Raw genomic sequence first — 27,660 nt, forward strand, 5'->3', positions numbered from 1 at the left:
ATCATGTATAAAATGTGCAATAATGTAAAGCTATCTATGAGATACAAAAGATATTGTTAAACCTTTCCTATATAATCTACTTGTGTATATTGCATACACAAAAAAAGTGTATAAATAAAAATATATATTTATACAACAGTTCTGTCTGTTTCTTGAATGTGATTGGCTGATAGTCATGCAATATTTTGCCAGTAACAGCACATAAAGGCCTATTCACATTTGTGTATTACTCCGCCCATATACAGTAAGCAACAAGCAGAGGACGCTCTACAGTATGACAAATATTCCTGCTGTTAGGCAACATAATGTACTTTTGGGGCATTTTTAGCTGATAATGTAGTTGTTTACATTGCAACTATGCAGTTTATTTATAAGGATAGTGCCTATTTTAAAATATTTATAATTATAACAAGTGACTTATTTTAGATTTCAAATGCCAAAATACACATTAGTAGCAGCAGAACAATCATTCACAGTTCCTAAAATACACCATGGTTGTCTGTGAAAATGACAATAATCATATAAGCATGATCTGACAACGTGCTTACTTTATACAGTGTCATGTGTGCATAATTAGACATTTTGTGCTGTCCATATCTTTACTTTTGTGCATGCGGGTCAGTTTAGGACCATGATTTGTTCACACTGCAAATCTGATATTGACCACATTTATAAGGTCAGTGTGAACAGCCATGCAAAAAAATCAGATCTGGAAAAAAATCTGATTTGAGCACTAAGCCTGGCATTGTGAACGTAGCCTCAGTAACGACTTCTACTGTTCTGACATCAGCTGCAAATGTGAATGAATGGCGGAAGAAAGTTGTAGTACCTACAAAAGGGTTTTGAGACTCTCTGTGTTTGATTTTCTTTTTGGTACATACAATTTTGCCGTCGAACTGTTGTATAAACGCAATATCTCACTCATAGCAGTGCGATGTGGCTGTATATTGTCACTGGTGAGACAAAGCACGCTTTCCCACCAATGCCAATATACAGCCACATCACACTGCTACTCGTGTGATATTGCTCATACATATATATATATATAATATATACCAAAAATAAAAATATATTTGAGGAACACCATTGCAGTAGGTTACTGCTCTATGTTTATGTAAAGATGCACTAGAGAGTTCCTTCAGAAGCCCTGATGGTTCATAACCACAAGTACCGACCTCCCCATTAACCTCAGGAACCAACCCGGAGGGCAGTGACATTTATTATTTCATTTCTCATTATTCCCAAGAGGTGGCAGACTCCCTTTTTCTTTTTTTGAGCTTTTATTTGCTCTTGAAATTGATTTTGTGCCATAGTTAATTAGTGCCAGCCTTGGGCTCCTTTGAATGGATGATGAGCAGTATGACTCTGTGAGGAGAGACTGTCGAGGAAGCATTCAGTCAGAGCCGTTCAGTCTGTGATATGCTTCCTAGCCATATTCATATTCAAAGATGATGAAGTCACTGAGAATATAATATTTCTGAATACCTAAATCTCACAGGAATGACTGAACGATAGAAGTAAGAAAAACTGAATTGCTTTGTGATATTTTGGAGAAATTACAAAATGGCAGATTTAGAGTGTTTGAATAGAAACATGATTCATGACTCTGTTCCAAAGCTGTCTTTGATGCGAAAATAGATTTTAAATAGAGCTTCTTTCTTTCTTTCTTTCTTTCTTTCTTTCTTTCTTTCTTTCTTTCTTTCTTTCTTTCAAGAATAATCCTTTTAATGTCCATATGTTAAAATAATATCGATAGTATGCATTCAGAACTTAAATGGCTAAGCATTAGCTCTCTGCGAAGAAGACAGAACAATGGCAGCAATATTGTTTGCAATATGGAAAGTTTTAAATGTTAAAACTCTGATAGACCTTTATAATCAGACCATACACCATTTTAAGGTTAATTTACAGGAATATGCTACTAGGTTAGGCATGTTAGAGTAGGTTTTTGCTCCCCATTTCTAAATCCAATTCTGTTAAACTCAGTGTTTTTAGGATTTTACAATTATGGAATCTCTTACCACCTTTATTAATTAATTTCAAGATGACTAGGATACAGTAAAATATTTTAAAAAGCAAATTAAGGTACATCTTTTTTGGAATTCTGTATTTCTAAGTGCTAGATGAAGTGGATTTAGTAATGATGTTTAGATATTGTATAATTGAAGTATTTTGTGATATTACATAATGATGTTGGTGAACTGGTTTGAGGTTGTGACACTGATTCAGTGTTCCTATTGGTTCTTGGTTTGACAGTCTATGACACACTGCAGTGGCTGAAATATGATACTGTCAGAACTTAATTGGAGAGAAAATTTGATCAAAATAGCCAATGGCCAAAAGGTTAAGCAATCAATTGCTTAACCTTTAAAACCAATTGAAAACTCCACAGATTTTAGCCAAAGATTATAGAAACTTTTTAGGGTAACACTTTAGAATAATGTTTTATTGGTTAATGTTAGTTAATGTATTAGCTAGCATTACGCAGTGAAGTATGGCAAATATTGTAAAGCATTTATTAATCATATAGTTCAACATTAACTAATGCATTATTAAAATCCAAAGTTGTGCTTGACAACATTAGTTAATGCACAGTGACATAACATGATATAACTAATGGACCATTATTTTAAAGTGTTACCCCTTTTAGGATTTTCCAAACTTGCCTCAAGTCACAGATGAAATTGCATATTGTGAGCAGGGCTTTTCTCAGAAGAATCAGGCCTCTTTTCGTACTCATCTGGCAGGAAGGGCTGCCATATCAAACCACCTCAGAAACAGCCTCCCTGGACCTGCTCGCTGGCTTAGATTCACTGCCTGGAGTGACAGTCATTTAGAGCAGCATGCTGTCTCTCTCTCACTTATTCGTCAGCCTTCAAGGTTGATATGGCCCTATAAGGCCTGGCCTTTGTTGTTGTTTTTTATTTTTTTTATTTTTTACTTTGCCTCCGGAGAAACCTTTTGCGTCTAGGGTTATCTGAAGTGTGTCTTATTTCAAATCTGTGAGCATGCGCTCCTCAGCCTATTCTGAGACTGCTTTAAAAGCACTTTTTGTCAGGTTCTCCTGGGATGTGAGCTGGTGCTGATTGACTGATGGCTTTTCTTTGGAATTTATAACAATGTGTGCTTTAAACAACACTCAGGCAAACATACACTTATTGCAAATTCTGCATCTTTTTCTTATAAGGGGAAGCAAAAAATTTAATCTACTTACCATGTACTTAAATGCGTCTTTTTAATGATTAAATTGAAATGTAAAACTATTATTATGTGATAAGCAAACAGTTAGACAAGCAATACATTTGTTTTAAATACATTTAGAAATGTTTAAAATATAAACCTGACAAAATAATTTTAAAGTATAATTTCCAGTGTAACAATGACAATTTTGCTATATTAGTTCTGTTATGACAATCAATAATAGGATTAGTACGGTACTGGTTAGTATAATATGGTAAATAAAATATTAGTATGGTACTGAATATGTTAATAGAAATGTTGATGTTTGGTCTTGGCAGACTAGATTTGCGGAATAATCTGATTTGATTATTTGTGCAGAGCAAAATAGATTTGCTACTAACAGTATACAGTATTTACAATTTGTGCAGGCCCTGTCCACACGAACATGGATATTTTCAAAAATGCTGTGATTAAAAATAATGTTAATAATAATTATAAATAACCTGGAGGACATACACACATACACTACAGACAGTTTTAGCTTACCCAATTCACCTATATTGCATGTCTTTGGACTTGTGGGGGAAAATGAAGCAACCAGAGGAAATTCACGCAAACATAGGGAGAACATGCAAACCCCACACAGAAACGCCAACTGACCCAGCCAGGGCTGGAACCAGCGACCTTCTTGATGTGAGGCAACAGCGCTACCCACTGTGCCACCGTGCCACCCAATAATGTTAATACTGTTTTAAAATAGTATTTTTTATGCAGTTTGGCCATTTTTCCACACAAAAGTGCAGTATCAGCTGACTGAAACCAAAACTTTCTGAAAACTGAATATTTTTAGAAACTCTGGGTGCATTGTTGTCGTATGTCCAATAAATCTGTATGTCCACTAAAACTTTGAATAAAGCTCTTTCCATGCATTTTACAGTTTGATGATGTCTGCGTGTGTGCTGTTTTCTTTTTTTCTGATTGGCCAACAAGGCTTTATTTTCCTCTATGTACTCTGGTTTCCCCCACAAGTCCAAAGACATGCAGTATAGATGAATTGGGTGAGCTAAATTGACGGTAGTGTATGTGTGTGAATGAGTGTCTATGGATGCTTTCCAGTGATAGGTTGCAGCTGGAAGGGATCTGCTTCGTAAAATATATGCTGGATAAGTTGGCGGTTAATATCATTGTGGCGACCCTAGATTAATAAAGGGACTAAGCTGAAAAGAAAATGAATGAATGAGTTTACTATGTTACTTAACTGCCCCCTGCTAGTCTGTCTTTCTTGTGTTAGACCATTTTGTGATGTAACGCGCAGTACTGCAGCATTGCGTGTGGTCACATTCATTCACTCGCGCATTCTCAGTAGGCACATCTGTACAGTGTGCTATCTGTGTAATATGCTTTCATGCACTCGGTTCATCAGGTGCACAAACTGAAAATTCTAGTGGATTTATTTGGTGACCAACAAGTTCACTCAGCTCTATGAATTAAATCCATGGAGTTCTGAAAGTCTCCCTCCTCTCCAAATCACTGAACTGTTAAACAACTTGCTGCATGCCACCTCTGCTCCCTCATCCACAAATGCCATGCAGAACGTGATGGAATCACAAACAAACTCAACTGAAGTGTCATTTCTATGAACCGAAAAAGCATGGAATACAACCATACAAAAGTGTTTTGCATTAGATTAAATCAGCATTCAGACACGTATTCTCACTCCCTGATGATGACTATTCTTAAGGTACACTATGAACAATAAAAATACATGTAAATGGGATTAAAAGTTTTTCTCCTGACATGCAAATGTTGTTTTGCAATTAAGCCCTTATTGCAGGGCTATTTAATTAGTTTGTCATGGGGGCCAGTTCATGAAAAGCATCCCAAATGAGAGGCCGGAGAGATATGACTTGCAATATAAGTGATGTCACAACAGCAATATAAGAGCCCATATGCTGTATTTTTGCTCCTTAAGACACCCACATTGGCTTTTTCTACACTAAAACGTTAATATGTTGTATTTTGAAACTACATAACATTACGACATTATAAAATGTGGCTTTTTTTTTACAAACATTTAAATCTTGTATTTTGAAGCTCAACAAAAGCAGTGTATTGCTCAAGTAGGCTTCTTCTATAATCAGACACATTCATATGTTATGTTTTAAACTGCGTAACAATTAGGGAGGCAACAATTATAGATTTTGGTTGTACGATTATAGTCGGAAGAATAATCATGGTTTCGCGGTTATCATGATTATTATGCAGTTATTAAATTCAAAACACTACTAGTTTAGAAAATCACAAGAGAACCGGTTATATTTTAAAGTGTGGTTTATTGCTGCTCAGTAACCAAATACAGCACAAAATATTAATAAAAAACAAACAATAGTCCATTTCACTCTCTTTGGACTTAAAAATAAATAAAAAAATATTTGATTTAAATATGAGTGATTATTTTACAGTGAAAATAAACGACAGAACAATGAATAAATACATAACAATAAATTAGAATAGTGTTTGTCTAATGTTAATTTAAGCTATAAATTAGCTAAAAATTTAAATGAACTGTTGTTATCATCTGTGTTCATACATACAAAATCATTTTAATAATTTGTAATAATTTGTCTAACATATCTTTTGTTTACATTGCACTGAAAGCCATGCACAACTCTCACCACTACAGCGTGAGATCATTTCTACTGTGTAATTAATCCGAGTGCGTCGGTCGGCTTGCAAACCGTGCGCGCCACGCTCCCTATACAGTATGTGTGCGTCTCCATTAGAAGTAAGGAACTTGCACGCGGAAAAGACACAGTATGTGAACGCCCTGCTGCTATTGTTAATCCAATGTGCATGCGTATTAGCCTCGGTATAAGCTGAGAACTTTAAACTAGCATGCAGTTGGCATAACTTTGCCATGGGCCGCAAATTGAATAGCCCTGCCTTATTGTTATTGTTGAAAATAACCACATTATTTGTTCACATGCAAACATAGTCAGTCAAGTATGATGCCTTTATATAAAACCATTATAGACTTCACCCTACTGGCATATCTGTACTTGGCGAATTGATTGAACCACCAACTGTTATCTTAACAAGAAACCTGGAACAACTCTCTAAATTCACAACAAATGTATGAGGCAGGGCAGCAGGAACATTTAATTCAGTTAAGGTGCTTGACTGTTGAGGTCAAAGTAAATGAGGACACACATTGTGAGAAAAATAATAAAGAACAATCACTCATATTAAATATTTGTATGGTAATACATTTTTGAGAGGATGTCTGTGCTAGCAGAAAAAGAAAAAACATTCCTTTGTAAGGTTTTACCAAGGTTGTGTGCGAAAACACACTTGATTCTTTGATCGTGATGGGATTACATAAACTGTTGATATGGATGTGATTGCACTGGGGCAATACTGGGGCTGTCACAATATCAGATATTTACTTGATCATTCATTCATTCATTTATTCATACATTCATGCATTTATTCATTCATTTTCTTTTTGGCTGAGTCCCTTTATTAATCTGGGGTCGCCACAGCGAAATGAACCTTCAACTTATCCAGCATATGTTATTACGCAGCAGATGCCCTTCCAACCGCAACCCACCACTGGGAAACACCAATACACACTCATTCACACACATACACTACGGCCAATTTAGCTTTTTCAATTCACCTATTCCGCATGTCTTTGGACTGTGGGGGAAACTGGAGCACCTGGAGAAAACCCACACGAACACGAGCAGTACATGCAAACTCAACATAGAAATGCCAACTGGCCCAGCCGAGGCTCAAATCAGTGACCCTCTTGCTGTGAGGCAACAGCGCTACACACTGCGCCATCGTGTCGCCCCATTTATATGATTGTTGTGGTTTAAAACTATTGACAATATTTATATGTCCAATATAATTTTGAACATTCTGTTGACAACACCTGTGTATGTCGTCTAAGTGTCACTATAGAGTTCTAGCAGGCTGACTGCTTAATATTGACAAAGTTCTTATTGTAATGATTTCTCAGTAGACATTATGTTTTTTTTAAATTTTATGTTAAGCTATGTTAAGCTCAAGAGCAAATAACAGATGATTGCGACCAAATATTGGTGTTATACCAAATATACCCCAAATATACCCCAAATTAAATTTATTTGACATTAAACTACTATAAAGACATTCATCAGAATCTTTAATAAGTCAGTCAGTAGAGTCCTCTTGGTGGGCAATCATAAAGGCAGAATGACTGCCAGCATGGAAATCTAATCTTCCAAATCACCAAGAAATATTTTCAAAAAATGAATTAACCTTATTAATAAACTGGATCTGGATGTGTGGTCCAACAGCAACAGTATTTGTTCAACTATAGTGAGTATAGTCTTCCACTGGAAACACAAGTGAAGAGGCTTGAATAGTTACTAGTAGATTATTTGACACAATGTAAAACAATGTAGTTTCAACTTAAAAAAAAAGTGTTTATGCTGCCTTAAAATTTTAAGTTTTCTTCACTTAAATAGTCAAGTTGTGTTAACTCAGGTAAAAGTTGACAGGATTTGCTAATAGAAGTGAAATACAAGTTAAGTTAACTTAAATAGATAAATTGTTGTAATTAAAAATGATGTTGATAGGACTTTATAATTCAAGTGTAATGGACATGGTTTAAGTTTAGTAAACATAAATATTGAATATTGCTCTTTCATTCACACTATGGCCACCTTTGTTTATTTAATTCCCTTATACCACCCTGGTATTTTTGAAGGAAACCCACATGAACACGGGGAGAATATGCAAACTCCACACAGAAATGCCAACTGCCCCAGCCTCCCCAAAAATTCTTTTTTTAAAAAATAAAACTGACAAATTTCACCAAACCTTACACAAAGACCCTATACAATGGGTCCAATTGTATCCAAAACACGCCAAATGCACATAATGACACCGAAAAACTAAAAACACACTTTACACACACTAAATATTTAAAATAAAATGCACGTTCAAACCAGCCAAACTAATCCCAATAGTGCCCAAATTTTGTCAACCTGCTTTTTTAACGGCACAATTAAATTCTAAACCTGCAGAAGAACGTTCATCATCTCACTACGGTGGCTGGAAAGTGCAAAACAACATTACAAAGTGTGAAACACTTTTACGAAGCTCAAGACAAATTTACAGTTTGAAAAACATTTTACCTATCATAAGACACAATTACATAGGGAATTTTTTTTTACCAAGGACGAAACAAAAAATGAACATGATGCAAAACACTTTTATCAGTCCTGAAACAACTTTACAATGACAGATTCTTTACGGAAAGAGAATGTAACACACCGGAAGTGACATGGTGAAAAGTGTTGTTGTGGTTGGTGGTGAGCGTTGTAAATTGTGTTGTGGAGTACATGTTGTTTTGCAATGTTATTTTGCACTTCCTGGCCACCGTATCTGACGTCATCCAAATGTAAACAAATGAAAATTAAGTAAAAGTATTACAATAAATGAAAAAAAAAAATCAAGCTGGAAATAAATAAAAATAACCAGCTAAGACCAGGCTGGAAATAGCTGGAAACCAGCCTGGAAAGGGCCAAAACCCCTCTAAAACCAGGCTGGTCAACCAGCTAAAACCAGCTGACCAGCGTAGGCTGGTTTAAGCTGTTTTTTTCAGCAGGCATTGAAAAAGTGAACTAACATATATATGTTCAGCTGACTCTTTTTAAAGAGTTCAGCCAAGTAAAACTTAAATATATAAGTTATGTCAACACATTAAGTTAACGTAAACAAGTTAACATAACTTAAACTATTAAGTTGTTATAAGTAAATTCCACAATCATTTTTTTTACAGTGCAGTTGTCAGCCAAGCAATTTCATTTATGAGAATACCAACCTATTTTATTTAAAACCTTCATTATAGTGTTATATAATAATGTGTTCATTTGTTTCAGTTTTCATCAATGTAAATCTGGATTTTATTCATCTACACAGATAGCTTAATGCATTTTTCCTTTCCTTTTTCCTGGAAATAAATACATTTTATGATACACATAAGTCTGGCTTGTGGGTCTTTCTGTGTGAGGGCACCCTCCGGCATCAAGTATGAATGGAATATAAATTGAATTTGAGAGTATAGATCTCCATAATGGCACTGGAATATTTATGTGTCATATTATTATACACTCATTTTCAAATATCACATCATCATACCAATACTGGTATATTTTGACAGCCCTAGTTAACTCATATGTATATACTATATATCATAATGCACAACTAAATGTGTAGGGAAAATGATAGCAAGTGCATCTTTTTGTATTGCATTTTTTGTGCTTGGGATTAAAATATAAAATAAGGAGGCAGGGTGTGGGGAGATGCTTTCGATTAGAGTAGTAAACCTGATTTATATAAGGGGTATATAATATAATAATATAGCAACCTTTGTGACCAAAATGGTCATTTTGGCTCTTGTTTTCACTTTTATTTTAACTTGAATGGATATTTTTAAAGCTTGTTGGGTGTTTTATTTTTAATTTGTCGACTTTAACTACAGTTTAGCACTTTCACCAAAAAAAAAAAAAAAAAAACTCAATTTACACATTACACATTGCAGGTGTCTGTGGTCCATCACTGACTCTGTGGGTGCAGAGAATATTGTCAAACAGCCGAGTGTGTATAGACTATCCTGTTGCAAAATGTGGCAAAAATCCTACACGGGCATAATAGTTTGATTGCGGTGTTTACATGTCTGTACTGCACTTCAATAATGTGACTAAAATCTGCATACTCCACATGTCTTAATTTGATTTCCGTTTAGTTCGATTATGAGTTTAGTCGGATTAAGTTAATCAAAAATCACTGTTTACATGGTATACTCTTAATCAGAGTATTGTCTTAATCATATTAAAATTGCCTTATTGGTGTCCGTGTAAACACTCAGTGAAAGCAGTAACAGTGAGTTAATGGTGTGTTAAAGCATTTTTTTGGTTATCTGTTATGCATCTATAGTGTATTTTGTATGCGGCAGACCTTCGGGTCCAAGACAACATTCCTTGGGGACAACTTATTTCTATCCTATTCTATGTCATGACCCCAACTTCTCCACAACACACACACCAAAGCAGGTCCTTTAGAGAGCCTGTTGATGAAACTTGCTTCAGTGTGTTCAAGTAATGCTAAAAAAAAAGATGTTTGTTTAAATATGACTCAATACAATTTATATTTTTGTTTCTACTTATATTTGTAAAAACTAAGACCTTAAAGTCAACTTAATTCCTTCATGTTATCACAACACAAATTGATTGTGTGGAACCTAGCATTTTTTTACAGTGCATTTTATTGTAAAGGTAATGGTGTTGCAAAGGGGGAACAGTAATTTATTTGATTAATCATTACTAAAAAAAAAAATGTTAGTAATATTTCTGTGATGCATGGATGAGAATCGGCACCTCCATGTCCAATGCCATGGTGGTTTGCCAACTCCAGGTTGGGGGAAAATCCTTACCCCAGGTGGAGAAGTTTAAGTATCTTGGGGTTTTGTTCACAGGTGAGGAAAGGATGGAACGTGAGATTGACAGGTGGATTGGTGCACCGGCAGCAGTAATGCGGTACTGTATCGGTTAGTTTTGGTAAGGAAAGAGCTAAACCGAAAGGCAAAGCTCTCGATTTATTGGTCAATCTACGTTCCTACTCTCGCCTATGGTCATGAGCTTTGGGTCATGACCGAAAGGACAAGATCTCAGATACAAGCGGACAAAATGAGTTTCCTTCGCAGGGTGGCAGGACACATCCTCATAGAGGCTGAGGAGCTCTGTCACCTGAGAGGAGCTTGGAGTAGAGCCGCTGCTCCTCCACATCAGGAAAGTCAGCTGAGGTGGCTCGGGAATCTGTTTCGGATGCCTTTTCGACAGCTACCTAAGGAGGTGTTCCAGGCATGTCCCACAAGGAGGAGGCCTTGGAGAAGACCCAGGACACGCTGAAGAGACTATGTCTCTTGGCTGGCCTGGGAACGTCTCGGGATCCTGCCGGAGGAGCTGGAGGACTGCTGCCCCCACGACCCAGCCTTGGAAAAGCAGATGAAAATGAATGAATATATGAATGTTAGTTATGTCTAATGTCTTTTAGTGACCATATCTGCCAACATGTATCTCTGAAATTTCCGGAGACCGGGGGCTGGGGTGGTGATGTGTGTTTGTCTGAATAATACCGCTGAAAACCAGGTGTCCGCTGCAATCGGATACTATACCAAAGTTGGCATGTGTTACAGACTGTACCAAAAAGCTAACGACGGGGTGGGGTGAAATTATGGGAGTTTTCCAGGAGAAATAGCAAAATGGGAGAGTGGCGGGAGATGATATATGGGAGACCCCCGGGAGAAACAGGACTGTTGGCAGGTATTTTAGTGACACCATTTATTTATAATGCCATGTTACTCCCATCACTGCTGAGGACATTTTCTGGTGGCTTGGCCAGAATATCGTTTACCCACTCTTCTCCTAACACCAGACTGCTATATGTTTCACACAGACTTTAACCTCACACAACATTAATGATGTATGCTGTTGCTCACAAGCATTTGACTGGTCGGTCAGCCTTGTTTAAGAATGAAGTTCATTGTTTCAGTTGTGACAGCTCACTCACCATCAGTCACCCAAATGGTGGAGGTCAGGGCAGTGGAGGTCAATGGTCATACAAACACTTTTTTCTCAGATTGTGAGGATGCTTCTGAGGAGTCATAGAGACAAAAGAACATACGCACACAAATTTGCGTTCAGTCTTTGTTCACACAGATATTGTGACCAAGTAAAAGGAATAAAAAAAAACTTTAGGTTTCAACAGTACAATCTTTTGCTGAATATCACAGAGCACTTTTCAGAGTGGTCAAATTGCTGTTCATCTCACACTAAAAGGGAAAGACAACAGGGGTGCACACATTACACAGCATTTCAATAAGAAGAAAGACTGGCATTTCTGCCTGGTCTACAAATGATGCTTGACAACCAAACACATTCAAGAAGGGCTACCTGAAATTCACACTGATTGGAAACGAACTTGTCTGTCCGTTTGTCCGTCCGTTCGTCCGTCTGTCCATCCATCCATCCATCCATCCATCCATATATCCATCCATCCATCCATCTATCCAATTTCTTGCATGTCAGATGTTTTCTAAATATTTGGCATGCTAAATATATTACAACAGCAATGCATCAGCAGTACATTGCATCTTTAATAATTCAGCACATGATTGTCACTTATGTGGGAAAGCAGTGTTTTTTACGTCCGTGAAGTTGACACCCCATAAAAATAAATAATCCTCAAAGCTAACACTTGTGCAGGTTTGGGGCCTGAGATATTAGGCATTGTTTTTTTAACCGTGTGACTTCACTTTCCACCCCATGGTCGATTTGTGTCGTTAAAACAAACACTGTATCTGTTTTCATTGTTTAGTTATAACCAAAATATTTTAGGAGCCATGATGTCAGTTTCCATACGTTTTTTTTTTATTGCACAAAATGGTGTCATTCATTTTTGCTCGGTGTGTGCTGATTTGTGCCGTTAAAACAAACACTCTATTTATGTTCATTGTTTAGATATAGCCACCATATTTTGGGAGCCGTGACGTTACTCCAAACACAAACGAATGACACCAGTTTTGTGCGAATTAGAAAAAAACTAATAATTTTGGTTATAGCTAATAGCTTGGTTATATTTTTTTTAGTTTATTCATGACAATTTCCTTTGGTACAATGTTATTATTATTATTAGTAGTATGCAGAGGGTCTGTTTAACTGTTTTCTCGCTAGTGTTTTTCCACTTACAAAGTGAAAAAGTGAAAGTGTTTTTCCACTTACAAAGTCTGCCATGTAAATAGCAAATGTGACATGGCGCAATGCAACTGACTCTTAAAGGGAATGGGAGATGAGACTCTGATTGGTTTGAATTTTTATGTATTGTTCTGGAACAGTTTCAGCAAAGAAACAGTTACGCAAATAAAACCCCACGTTGTAGAGTTGAGGCTTCAAGTGTTTTAGTGATGAGTTCCACACTAGCATGCTGAGATAATGGGTTCGAATCCATGGTACAGCTATAGATGTTAGTTTTTAAATGCTCTGTTATTGTGAAGTGTTTTGTTTTAACATTGTTCTGATATTCGAATGAACAATTTATGAATAAATAAGTTTTGTTTTGGTCATAAAACACTTCGAACACTTGCGCTCCGGGACCTCATTGATTTCCAGGGATTTTTTTTTTAAATTGCCATAATGGCAACAGCTAAAAAAGTAAGCAAAAAAAAAAGGTTTCTGACAATGATCAAATGTACAATCCAGTTACCAGAGTATACTCTGTTAGTGTGGATTATAGTTTGCTAGGTTTTCATTCAGGGGCAGTAAAAGGAAAATACTGATGTATATTACTCTGACCACTCTCTTCTTACACTATATGATGCCTTATTGGTTAGTGATGGTGATACTTAAACAGCATTATTTGGAGTTCTTTTTGTCTGCAGTTTTTCCAAATACATTATTATGAATCTGGACGTACTACTCAGCCCATGTAATGTTTTAAAAAGCTATGGTATCCCCAGAAAAAATGATTTCAGATGCACCAAGGATCTAAAAACACAAAGGGTGTATGAGGAAAATGGGTGAAGAATATACACTTCACAATAAAAGTCCAAGATAGGTAAACACAAGACAGGGTTCATAACAATTAAAAAGAAAAACACAGTGCAGAATTCTACACACAATACCGCATAATGACAACAAGAAATAAATTAGGTGGAAAAATCATGTTCATACTGTCCTGTAAGTATGCACAGCCTTTTATAAATACTTTGTTGAAGCACTTTTGGCACCAGTTATTAGTATTTTTAAGAATGATGGTAGAACTTGGCTTTTTTTTTGTCTGCTTCTCTTATTCTATTATGGATAACATTCTGAGCCCCATCAGGTTGGATGGGGATCATCAGTGCACAGCCACTTTCAGACCTTCAAAAGTATATATTATTATATTTTGTTCATGTTTATTTTAATTTAATTTGTTCTATTTTTTAACATCTGTTTGCGTTAAAGCTTTATTGGATTTCAAGAACACCTTTGTGGTGTAACTATATGTGAACTACATCGATCTCCATGTCAAAATCAAATCAAATCTATCATCCCTGATTTTTTTGTTTGGGTTACTGGGTGGATGATGTCTGGAGGGGGATTGTGTATAATTTCTGACCTGTTAAGACTACAGTTGAGAATTCACCTCGAAGGCACAAGCACAAACACTCATTTTGGCAGATCAAAATGTGTAATAAACTTCTATAATATTTGTAATAGCAATTGTAATAATATGAAGTTTATGCTGTTTTGTTTTAATATAATCTGGACCAAATATGGACACAACTTATGGGTTAAAAATATAAATAAAGAAAAAATAATAATTTAATTAAATTAAAAATAATAATAAATTTGGTTATGACAAACCACTATTTTTAGAGTGTAACAAAGAATATCATCATATTTGAAATAGACATTGACATACTTAATACTTGTATTTGTGCTAATTCTCTGCAGATAATCGATGATGAAGACACACAATTTATGACAAGCTGCCCACCCGCAGTGACAGAAAGCACTCCACGCAGGAGGACAAGGATACAGGTGTTCTGGACTGCGCCTCCATCAGGCCATGGCTGTGTACTGCTAAAGTAAGTGTTATGTAATGTGAACGATTACATGTTAATTACTAACATGGGAGCACCATAGGGTATGGGCACAGGTGATTTTATTTCTAGTATACCAGTATGTTATTAATATGGTACAACAGCATGGTATGTATATCTCACTGTCCAATCAAAATTGTTGGAAATGTGATGTATGAGGTAGACATTGTAAGAAAAGCTGAGTAATTTTTTTCGGACGATACACACATTTTACAGAAGTAATGTAAAATTATCCTCAGGGAGACAACTGAGGATCTTGTACAAATCGAATCAATACAAGAACTTCTTTGTGCTGATGGCTGTTATATTACTTAACAGAGAAGTACAAAAAAAAGTGATTGTAATTTGATATGCCTTATTTATTGTGATATAATGTGTTGCCTGGCCATGACATGTAAACTCACCAGCCACTTTATTAGGTGCACCTTAGTTGTACCAGGTTGGACCCCCTTTTGCCTTCAGAACTCCCTTAATCCTTTGTGGCATAGATTGTAAAGTTACTGGAAATATTCCTCAGAGATTTTGGTCCATTATGACATGTTAGCACAATGCAGTTGCTGCAGATTTGTTGGCTGTACATCCATGATGCGAATTTCCCATTCCAACACATCCCAAAGGTACTCTATTGGATTGAGCTCTGGTGACAGTGGAGGCCATTTGAGTACAGTGAACTCATTGTCATGTTCAAGAAACCAGTCTGAGATGATTTGCGCTTTATGACATGTCGCGTTACTTATGCTGGAAGTAGCCATCAGAATATGGGTACACTGTGTTATACTCAGGTAGGCTGTGGCATTGACATGATGCTCAATTGGTACTAACAGGCCCAAAGTGTGCCAAGAAAATATGCCCCACACCATTACACAGGATACAAGGCAGGATGGATCCATACTTTTATCCACTTACATGTTGTTGATGGCAAATTCTAACTATTGTCCAATTTTGGTCTGCCTATGCGAATTGTAGCCTCTGCTTCAACAAGGCATTTGTGCCCACAGAAATGCTGCTCACTTAATATTTTCTCTTTTTTGAACCATTCACTGTAAACCCAAGATATGGTTGTGTGTGAAAATCCCAGTAGATCAGCAGTTTCTGAAATACTCTACCAACAACCATGCCACGTTCAAAGTCAGTTAAATCACCTTTCTTCCCCATTCTGATGTTCGATTTGAACTGCAGCAGATCGTCTTGATCATATCTACAAGCCTAAATGCATTGAGCTGCTGTCATGTGATTGGCTGATTAGAATTTTTTTTAATGATGAGCAGTTGGACAGGTGTACCTAATAATGTGTCTAAGTGTATGTCTAAGATGAATTTAACATAAATGGGACAATAAACAAACAAAACAAACAAAATGTATATAGCTTGTATATAGCTCATAGCCTTAAGAATTATATTAGAGGGAACCCAAGGAACATTTTTCCTTGTAAAATTACAATAAAATAACTAACTAACTAACTAACTAACTAAATAAATAAATCAATTATTAAATAATTAATTAAAAGGAGAATATTAATTGAAAGTGTTGATTGGCAAGTTACATTTAAATGTGCTCTTATTGCACTAGCAATTTATTGTGGAATCATAATCAAATTATGATTAATTGATTGATTGATTGATTGATTGATTTTAATATTGTACATTATAATCAGTGACACATTGAAACAAAGTTTAAAGTTCATGTCTGAAGCAATGAGGATTTAACAACATTTATAACTTAGACATTTAGAACAACATTTATAACAAAGTTTATAAGAATAAAGCAAAGGAAAAACAATATATATATATATATATATATATATATATATATATATATATATATATATATATATATATATATATATATATATATATATATACACACTCAATTATTGTTTATTTTTCCATTGCTTTATTCTTACAAACTTTGTTAAGAGATTCTAAACCAGCTGAATGGATTTTGCAATCATTCTTGGACTACGTCTTAGTCAATATCATACAAAATTAGACAGTGCTGCGGATCATCAGCAGATACTAATGACAGGGTACAGGTATGTAGGCAGGAAATGGAGACAATAAGAACAAATTATGACCGCTCCATGAATCACTTGTTTTGCAGATGGAACACTATTCTAAAAATAAGTTGTGAGTCTCATAACTTTATATGGCTCGCTGCCTATAATATGGAGGGGCTTGAGACTGAGCTCCAGCTCAAAGTTCCTCCTCTGGACATAAACTGTAGAATGAAAAAAAAAAGTATTTTAGCGGTTGGCAAATAAAAAATGCAACACACACACACACACACACACACAAAAATAAAGACAGCACAGAGGACATGAAAAAAAGGTGCAATATCAAAAAAAGTAAGACATAGAAGCATCAAACCAGCATGAGCGATGGAGAGGCCAAGCTTCAGGCAGACGGAAGATGGGAAGATGGGGAGCAGGGCAGAAGTGGTGGACTTTGGGTAATGAACAGAGAGCCATGGTGAGGTTTCTAAACTCACAAGAGAATCCTAGAGGAGATGCTGAGCGCAGAAATGTTCTATGAAATCAAAACTTTCTCTGACTCCTATTTACTCCAAACACGCTAGTATAAAAAAGGAGAAAACTAGCCTGACATTGCACAATTTAAAGAGAGCATGAAACTTTCTGCGGTGTGTCAAATTGTTTCTTCATGCCCTCCAGATCTCCCCTGCAGCTGAGATCTCATGATTAAAAACTTGAGAGACAAGTGAACTTGCACAGCCAGTGGGTGAAAAGTCGACAGTTTTTGCTGTTTATGTCTTATCTCTTTTCAGTGTAAGTTAAAAATAATTTAGCTGAGCCCCTGGAGTGAGTTTTTTTCCATCCACTTTCACCTTGGAATTACCTATTATTTCCACTGAGACTATTCAATCTGTCATATAACACAACTCAATCACAATGGTGCTGTGTGACTCCATTTTAAACGAGATATTTATAGATAATGAAATGTCAGATATTCAGATTTTTATATACAGTTATAGGACCACTTAAAACAACCCAGGCTCATTCTGAAAACATACCTCCACGGACGTTTCTGGAGGCCGTGAAAAACTTCCCGGTGGCACGTTTTTCTGCCGTTTTTGTTTTCGGAAATCCATCAGAGGTCGCTGTGTACACCATTCCCATTCGTGCCTGCTGTTCTCGCGTAAACCCACCAGAGGCTGCTGTCGACTCACTTTTTGACAGACTTTCTGACTGACTGAGCGAACGATCGGCTGACCCACCCTCCCCTTCCCTAAACCCAACCAATTTTATCAATTGGGTGACCCGCCCACCCAGTTCCCTAAACCCAACCAACACGTTTCAAAAGCAATCCAATAAAATAAAAGCCCTCGTCTGAATTTTTTCCTTTTTTTACTACATTCTCACCCTGCTATTCTCTTGTTTGTTTTATATTTTGCATTCTGTTTTTGTCTTACCTGCATTCTGGAACCGCTCTTCACCGGACTCGAACCCCCGTCTTCGTGGTCAACTCCTCTCTGCATCTCAAATCTGCCGACGTACGTGGCGCGCTAACGGCACAAACTGGTTGCAGCCGGAATGCCGTCCATACGGAGGTAAGCGGTCAGCAAGTAAGCGCGAAAAGGAACAGCGTTACACCACCCTGTAGCGTTCGTTTAAAAAAATTATGCCTTACGTACCTCTGCCTACGTAATTCACTGTCTCCAGAAACATCCGCAGGGCTACGTTTTCACAATGAGCCAGTATTGACTTTGAAAGTTTACTTGATACTTTACTTTTTTATTTTCTTTTTACTTTATCTGTAACATTTTACAATAAGTTTGTACAATACATTTATTACAGTATTTGTTCATGTTAAGTCAGATCACACGATTTTTATTGTCAGTTACAAAAGTCATTGTCAAATGATGCAATTTTGTCTTGATAAAATCTTGACATGTCGTGGGTAACAAATGTGCCAGACTACACATTGCTTCACAATCAGTTATCCCGGAATACCAGCTGCACCGGTGGATAGAACTGAGAAATTATGTGGTTCTATGCCTAGTGTCACCCATGTGATGGAACTCACTGTGAGGAACAGAAAAAAAAGAAACATTCTAGACTTTCTACGATGGTGTCGTGCACTATGCCAGAGTACACAAGAAGAAACAATTGAATCTTGTTTCACAGCATTTTATGGTTCCTACGTCCTATGTCAAGCAAATCATGTCGAAATTGTGACAAATTTGTGTGATCTGCCTGGGGCTTCAGTAAACCTTAGTTAATGAAAATACAATTGTTCGTTATTAGTTCATGTTAACTCATGGTAGAGCCCTGCATTTAAACCCGAGCCTGTCAGAGATGGACCTTTTTACGTCATAGCTAACTGGCATATCGGGTTTCGGGCCTGCTTTAGAAAAAACTCTTAAAAAAAAGTTTAATGTGATTTATTGCGTGCGGAAGCGCCAGTGATGCCTTGTGCATAGAGATTTCCAGTCACGTGCAATGAAGAACATAAAGAGAAAAATTACCAATGGCTTAATAAAAACTGAAAAATGCTAGAGGAAAGGCAAATTCAATTAGTGACAACTTTAAATGATGAACCAACTGCTTATGCACAATGCACAACTTGTAAGTTGGGTAAACTGAACCACATACCGCTTGAATATCAATGTCAATTAAAAAAACTAAAATGTACATTAAACAAACAAACAAACAAACAAACAAACAAACATTTCCCTAAATTATTCTGAAAAAAAAAATTAAACGAAAAAAAAAACATCAACTCTCTATTAAATACAAATCTAGTCTATTTTAATGGCTGTAACAGTATAAGCTGTTTGTTGGGAAAAAAAGACGGGCTTCAGGTTGGACTCGGGCTAAAAACTTTGATAAGCTGTTGTACAAGGGAAGGGCTACAGCCTGTGCGTCTTGGGCTAGGGCAGGGCTAGGGCTTAGATTTAAGGGCTCCAACTCATGGTGCATAACTAATGTTAACAAGCATCAATGTGTATGTTACTAACACATTAGTAAATGTTTTAGTCTATGATTAATTAATGCTGTACAAGTACTGTATTGTTTATATAGGTCATGTTAGTAAATACATGAACTAATGAAACCTCATTGTAAAGTGTGACCACTTTTTCCTTGAAATTGTATTTTATTGCATTAAATAATAAAAATTTTTTAATATTTTAACAGCAGCATATTTTTTTCCTCCAGAAGATTTGTGGAATTACCTCTATTTTCAATCATGTGTACGTGCAATGACGTATCTGTCTGCTCACTATACAAATCACTATAAATAACCAGAGTATCTTACTTTAGCCATCTTCGTCTTGAAGAATCCCCCCTTCCACCCTTACTCCTCCCCTTTCCTTGTCAGGGCAGCACGGAGGCTCAATGGTTAGCATTATTGCCTCACAGCAAGAATGTCACTAGCTCAGATCTCTACCTGGCCAAGTCGGCATTTCTATACGGAGTTTGCATGTTCTCCCCGCGTTTGCCTGAGGGGGACCAAAAACATGTAACATCAGTAAATTGGACAAACCAAATCGACATCATAGACAAGTGTTTAATTCAGCATACTCTCCATAGCTATTCATAATCTACATTCACCATTATTAAGCAGGGGAGTTCTCGAGAACTACCTGAGCTCAAACTCCCCTCTCGCCCTGCAACGGGAGGGAGCCCCAGGCTCGAGGATCTCATGAGCTCAGGGCTTTCTTCCGGGACAGCATGCCAAACACGCTTTATAATCAATCATCAGCTAAGGGCGAACTGAAATTTGTTGACAGACAGTTTGAGTTACCTGTCGTAATTGAGTTATTTGTCGGTCTGACAACTTTTAATTGGACGGACATTTTTCTAGTCCTATGCCTTATCCAGAATATAAAAATACATACATTTAGATCATTTACTTTAATCATTAATATTGGAATGTGAAGAGACTTTTACCAGCACAACATAAAAATGTTTCTGAAGACAATCACCTACTGCACCTTTAATGTTACAATTGTAACACCAGAATACAAATATTCAGGATTCAAATACACAGTTGAAGTCAGAATTATTAGCCCCCCTTTTAATTTTTTTTTTTCTGGTCAAAATTATTACCCCCTTTAAGCTATTTTTTTTTTTTTTGCGACTGTCTACAGAACAAGCCATCATTATACAATCACTTGTCTAATTACCCTATCCTGCCTAGTTAACCTAATTAACCTAGTTAAGCCTTTAAATATCACTTTAAGCTGTATTGAAGTGTCCTGAAAAAATATCTAGTCAAATATTATGTACTGTCATCATGGCAAAGATAAAATAAATCAGTTATGAGAAATTAGTTATTAAAACTATTATGTTTAGAAGTGTTGTTGATAAAATCTTCTCTCTGTTAAATGTAATTTGTGGGAAAATAAACAGGGGGCTAATAATTCAGGGGGGTGGGGGGTAATAATTCTGACTTCAATTGTATACATATCTTACATGTGCTTGCTCTTTGTCACTGACTATGTATAAAAATTACTTTTTTTATTGCTAAAAAATACATTTGGGACTATCAGATTCTTCCTTACATTACTCGACAATATAATACACTTCATATACAATAGTTGAATGCATACTGCTATTAAAAATTCATACACTTTTTTTTCCTCACACTCACAACACTCCTGAATACATTTGTTGAATCTCTTAGAGACTCTCTCTCTCTCTCTCTGCTCACTATGCCCACGTCTCTCATATTAATCCACTTAGATGATAAGAATGAACCTTCTTAAATGCTCTGAATAAAATTAAATGCAATATGGTGATTAGAATTACATTTGAGCTTTCCCTTGGCACTCCAGATAATCAGTGCAATCAATCACAGTTTAACTGCAAAGCATGTCTCAAACGACTATTCCTATAGGACTACTATATAACTTTAAAAGATTAGCTTGTTCAAAAATGTTTAATTTTATTTCCATTTAATCCTGGTGTTTCACTCATTTCTGTATTCATGTTTACTACAATTTGTGCTTTAGTCTCTGGTCAGGCAGATCATCATTTGTACAATGTTTTATGGGCTTTTTGGATTTTTTAAGCTTCATAAAATGAAATGTAAACAGATGGATATAAATCTCTTAAAATATCACCATTTGTGTTTTAGAAGATGAACAAAAGCATATAGATTTGAAACAACATGAAAGTGAGTGTATGACGCAGAATATATGAATATGAAGAGTATGAGTATGCAGAATATGCAGACTGTGTACAGTATGTTTACTGTTGGATAAATCTATTGCAAATCATATTGTGACACACACACTTTCTTTCTTCCTTTCTTTCTTGCTTGCTTGACACACAACTACACCTGCTGAAGAATCCACACTGTTTTACCATGTTTTTTACACCTCATTGAATTCTTTGGGCAAACAATGTTGTATAAGACTTTACCCGTGCTGTACCCTCATACTCCGAGTTACAAATACAATGCCATATAATGTGAGCTATAAAGCAATGTCAAAAGTCCATATGTGATAAATATATCATGCTGAAGTATATGTTTGATAGTCGTGTTCATTATTTAAGTCTTAATAGACAGCGGGGTTCCAAAAACCAAACTTGATTGAGGGTGCTAAGTATATCAAGCTGGATATCAAAAGCTAAGTATATCAAGCTGTATTACATTAAAGTTGCTTTCATATATATATATATATATATATATATATATATATATATATATATATATATATATATATATATATATATATATATATATATATATATATATATATATATACATAGTTGAAAGCAGAATTATTAGCCTTTCTTTTAATTTTTTTCAAATTTTCGCAGTATGTCTGATAATGTTTTTTTCTTCTGGAGAAAGTCTTATTTGTTTTATTTTGGCTAGAGCAAAAGCAGTTTTTATAAAAAAAAAAAAAAAAAAAACTTTTTAAGGTCAACATTATTAGACCCTTAAAGCATTTTTTTCCAGAGTCTACAAAACAAAACATTGTTATACAATAACTTGCCTAATTACCCTAACCCTGCATAGTTAACCTAATTAACCTAGTTAATCCTTTAAATGTCACTTTAAGCTGTATAGAAGTGTCTTGAAAAATATCTAGTCAAATATTATTTACTGTCATCATGGCAAAGATAAAATAAATCAGTTATCAGAAATGAGTTATTAAAACTATTATGTTTAGAAAAGTGTTGAAAAGATCTCTCTGTTAAACAGAAATTGGGGAAAAAACAAACATGGAGGCTAATAATCAACTGCAATTTTCAACTGTGTGCATGTGTGTGTGTGTATGTATATATATATATATATATACACATGTGTGTGTGTATGTATATATATATATAATACAGTTTGATATACTTAGCTTTTGATATACAGTTTGATATACTTAGCTGTCAACATCTAAAGAAATTGTTAAAGGTTTCATGACTCTTTAAAAATATCTGATGAATTCACATTTAATTGAAATATTTAATATCAGTTTTTGTAGCTCAGCAAACAGACAAACAAAATGTTATGTAAAATTAGAAATGACGATGTCTGTTTAAGAGATTCAACCTAACCTTCCCTATCATTTGTCTTCTCTGATTGGTTGGCGGACCAATTCAATGGTTTCCATGGGCCAAGTTTGGCCCGCGGGCCCTAGTTTGGGCATTTCTGATATGCAGTATTAGGGTGCAAATAACCAAATGCAAATTACCATTGATGTACAGTATTTGTGTGTGAATCTGTAGTCATATATTTGTTTGTGAAATTACCTCTCATGTGTTAATTTCACGCAGAAACTGCAGTCATTTTTTATTTTATTAAATTTTTTTTTTATTATTTGTGAATTTTCTGAATATTATGGGTAATATGTTATTATAAACACCATTATTTACTGAAGGATACCAAGCAGATATGCTTTCTGAGATTGCTGTAAACATTGACAGCTGCACCAATGCATGTTGATGCAGCAAATATACAATATTATGGAAAATTATATAAAATAAAGAAAATTAGCGAAAAAAAAGGGTCCTAAAAAATTTTTGGATGTATTTTTAAACTTGAATGGATCTCCTGAAATGAAAAATCTGAGACAGAAGAGACTTAAAGGTCCCATGAAATTAGTTGAAATTGTTAGTATTAGAATTGTTCATTTTTAAGATATCTATAAGGTAGTGTGTTCCAAAACAGTGACACAACTCGTGTTTAAAAGATATTAAACTGATATAAACATGTAAAGCTTGTAGCTTGTCACTTCTGCCTAAATGGATCAATGGTTTTGTTCACATCAACCCATACTACAGTTTCTTATCACATCATAACCAATCAAAGCGCTCTACTATCTGACATGCCCTGCCCCCTTCAAGACGCTTCTCATTAGCTTTTCATTTGATGCACTTGAGCTCAACCACTCTCACTGGCAGAGTGGGGATAAAACAAAACAATTGGCTGTTTTTTTTTAAAGGGGAGGAGCTACACTATTGTCCCACCCTCTCTTCATGTTTCAGTTGAGATTACTTAAAACATTGAATAAAAATGCTCATTTCAAAGCACTTCACGGGACCATTAAGCAAAACCTTTCATTTGTTTTCCATTTAATATCTCTTGCAGGCTATAATAAGCTAATTTAAATTGTGATTTTCTTTCCTGTTGGTGCTACTCACATTAAAATGATGGCTTTAGAGTCATCTAATCACCTTACTTGCATCCGACTGGTGAACAAACAACACAAATGAAAGCAATTTCTGTTCAAGCTGCTCTCGCATGCTGTAGTTTCCCTTAAAATGTGTTAAGTAAAAGTAAGGTGAAGCACCAATTGAAATATAGATGTTTTTGAGGCAAGCAGAGGATCATTTCAGACAATGCTCTACTAGCAATTTCGCTAAAAGCCAAGATGAATAATCCAGTTTAACATCTGCAAGGTTAAATAATTACAGCATAATTTTATGCTAGTTTTTTCAAGGTTCAAATTGTAAACATGAAACCTGCATACCGTCTCTTGGTGGCACAAATCTCACTGTTGGTGGTTTTCTGGGTTGTTGCTAGCCCTTGAATTTGCATTACATAGCCTTGAGCACTGGCCTGAGAAGATCTCTTGAACACACACACATTGGGAGAGAGACGATTAGCATCAGCTGTGTAAAAGCAGGAAAGTGAGTCTGCCCTTAATAACATCTCATTGATAGAATTTAAATTGGATGTTAAATAACCATTACCGCGGCTGATTGCCTGGTCGGCCCTGGAAAGTGAGGAGGCTTTCTGCCAAAGCTGCTCTTCTTCAGATATGTGAAATTGGGGTGAGATTGAATTAGAGCATGGACAATTAGAGTGGTACCATCAGTACCTTAACATAAAAGGGGGTGTGGGTGGGTCTGAGTCTTTCTGTGTCTCTCTCATTCCGCGTGCGAGCCGTTGACCCATGTTTGTCACCCACCAATTCTTCTGAGTGAGCGTTTGCGATGGTGTACAATCTAGGTTTCATTTGAACACCACAAATACACAGTCTGTGAAAGTGGGAAATTTGGAGTGCTTCTTTTCTCTGCTGTCTGCCTCGAAAAGCTATCCAGATAAATAGATAAAGAGAATGAAGCAGTAAATAGAAGCGCTGTCAGTTTGTTCCTCGCATCATCAAAGATAATGTGGGTGATTGAGGAATAACTGGGGTCATGGCCACTCGTAGCTTGGCTCGATTCAATTAGGCAACTGAAATAACATCATCTGACAGGGCAAAAACTCTAGAAACAATGCTTGAATGCCTCTGTTTTTACTTTCATTTTTACTTCCATTATTTCTTTAAAGATGCTATTAAATCAATACTGAAATATTGCCAATCTTCCTTCAGTTAGCTTTGCAAGTGGGTTCTGTGCTTTTTTTTATGTATATTTTATTTTGCATCTTATATCTTTTTGCATATTTGTAAAATACACTCAGCGGCCACTTTATTACGTACAAATAACCTACTATTCGTTAACGCTAATTTCTAATGTGCCAATCACATGGCAGTAACTCAATGCATTTATGCATGCAGACATGGTCAAGATGATCTGCTGAGGTTCAAACCGAGGATTAGAATGTGGTCAAAAGGTGATTTAAGTGACTTTGAACGTGCCATGGTTGTTGGTGGCAGACGGGCTGGTCTGAGTATTTTAGAAACTGCTGGGATTTTCACTTTCAACCATCTCTTGGGTTTACAATGGTCTGAAAAAGGGAAAATATCCAGTAAGGGGCAGTTCTGTGGGCTCAAATGCCTTGTTGATAGCAGAGGCCAGACTGGTTCAAGCTGAAAGAAAGGCAAAAGTATCTCAAATAATCACTCGTTACAACTGAGGTATGCAGAAGAGCATCTCTGAATGCACAACTCATTGAACCTTGAGGTGGATGAGCTACAGCAGCAGAAGACCTCACCAGGTGCCACTCCTGGCAGCTAAGAACAGGAAACTGTTCTTACAGTTACAATTAACAGGAAACGGTTACAATTAACAGGCTCAACAAAATTGGACAATAAAAGATTGGAAAAATGTTGCCTGGCCTGATGAGTCTCGATTTAGGCTGCAACATTCGGATGGTGGGGTCAGAATTTGACATCATTACCATGAAAGCCTGAATACATTCTGCCTTGTATCAAAGGTTCAGGCTGGTGGTGGTGGTGTTATGGTGTGGGGAATATTTTCTTGGCACACTTTAGGCCCTTTAGTACCAATTGAGCATTGGGTCAAAACCACAGCCTCCCTGAGTATTGTTGCTCACCATGTCCATTCCTTTGTCATCACAGTGTACCTATCTTGGCTATTCCAGCAGCCATGTCATAAAGCGTGAATCATCTCAGACTGGTTTCTTGAACATGACAATGAGTTCACTGTATTCAAATGGCCTCCACAGTCACAAGAACTCAATCCAATAGAGCAGCTTTAGAATGTGGTGGAATGGGAGATTCGCATTATAGATGTGCAGTCGACAAAACTGCAGCAACTGCATGATGCTATCATGTCAATATAGACCAAAATCTCAGCCCAAACCACATGGAATCTGATCTTTTTAATTCAGATTTGTGCAACTTTCATTTGTTATATTAAATCAGACACAGATCTGATGTTTTGCGATGCGGTTTTGTAGGATTTCATGTGATCAGCATTCTGGGCTGCAAATCTACTCCTCAGCACATAGTAGAATGGCACACAGGGCAGTTACTTTACACAGAAAGTTGGTTGTTCATTTTGAAAAAAATAAAATAAAAATGAAGGCAAAACTGGTGCGTGTTAACCTTTCTGGTTAACGATTGAGGCGCGGGTTGATCGTGAAGCTGAAGAGCATCAGGGGTGTTTTGGATAGGGGATCCATTCGCAAAGGAGGGGGCACTTTCATTTTAAAGGGGAACTTTCTCTCCAAAAGAAAAAAAGGGATGGTGCTCAAACACCCAAACCCCCCATCTCGAAACTGAGGTTAATCAGATCCAAAGATATACATTTTCACATCTGAATTGAGAAGTGGAGTGATAATTGCACTTCCACAAGTTTATCTTTACACGTTAAGTCTGAACCAGACGTTTCAGGCTCACTTTAAGAACTTTAAGTTTACTTGTATAGTGCTTTTCATATATGGATGTTCAAGTTTTCATAGGGTTGACATCGACCATCATAGGGTTGTGGATATTTTTACAAACAATAAATATAAAATTAAATAAAATACAAAATAAATAATAAACAAATTAACAAACAAATAAACAAGCAAATAATTAAATCAAATTAAACTAAAATTAAATTAAATTAAATTAAATTAAATTAAATTAAATTAAATTAAATTAAATTAAATTAAATTAAATTAAATTAAATTAAATTAAATTAA

General features: G+C 36.0%; 1 protein-coding gene across 1 annotated transcript in view; it reads left to right on the plus strand.

Annotated features, from left to right (window-relative positions):
• Positions 1–27,660, plus strand: part of spon1a (spondin 1a) — a 281,369-nt gene that overhangs the window by 20,980 nt on the left and 232,729 nt on the right. The window contains exon 3 of the mRNA XM_056478067.1: positions 14,727–14,860. Coding sequence (XP_056334042.1) covers positions 14,727–14,860 — 134 coding nt within the window. The remainder of the gene's footprint in view (positions 1–14,726; positions 14,861–27,660) is intronic.

Source organism: Danio aesculapii, chromosome 18, assembly GCF_903798145.1.
Source record: "Danio aesculapii chromosome 18, fDanAes4.1, whole genome shotgun sequence".
NCBI lineage: Eukaryota > Metazoa > Chordata > Actinopteri > Cypriniformes > Danionidae > Danio > Danio aesculapii.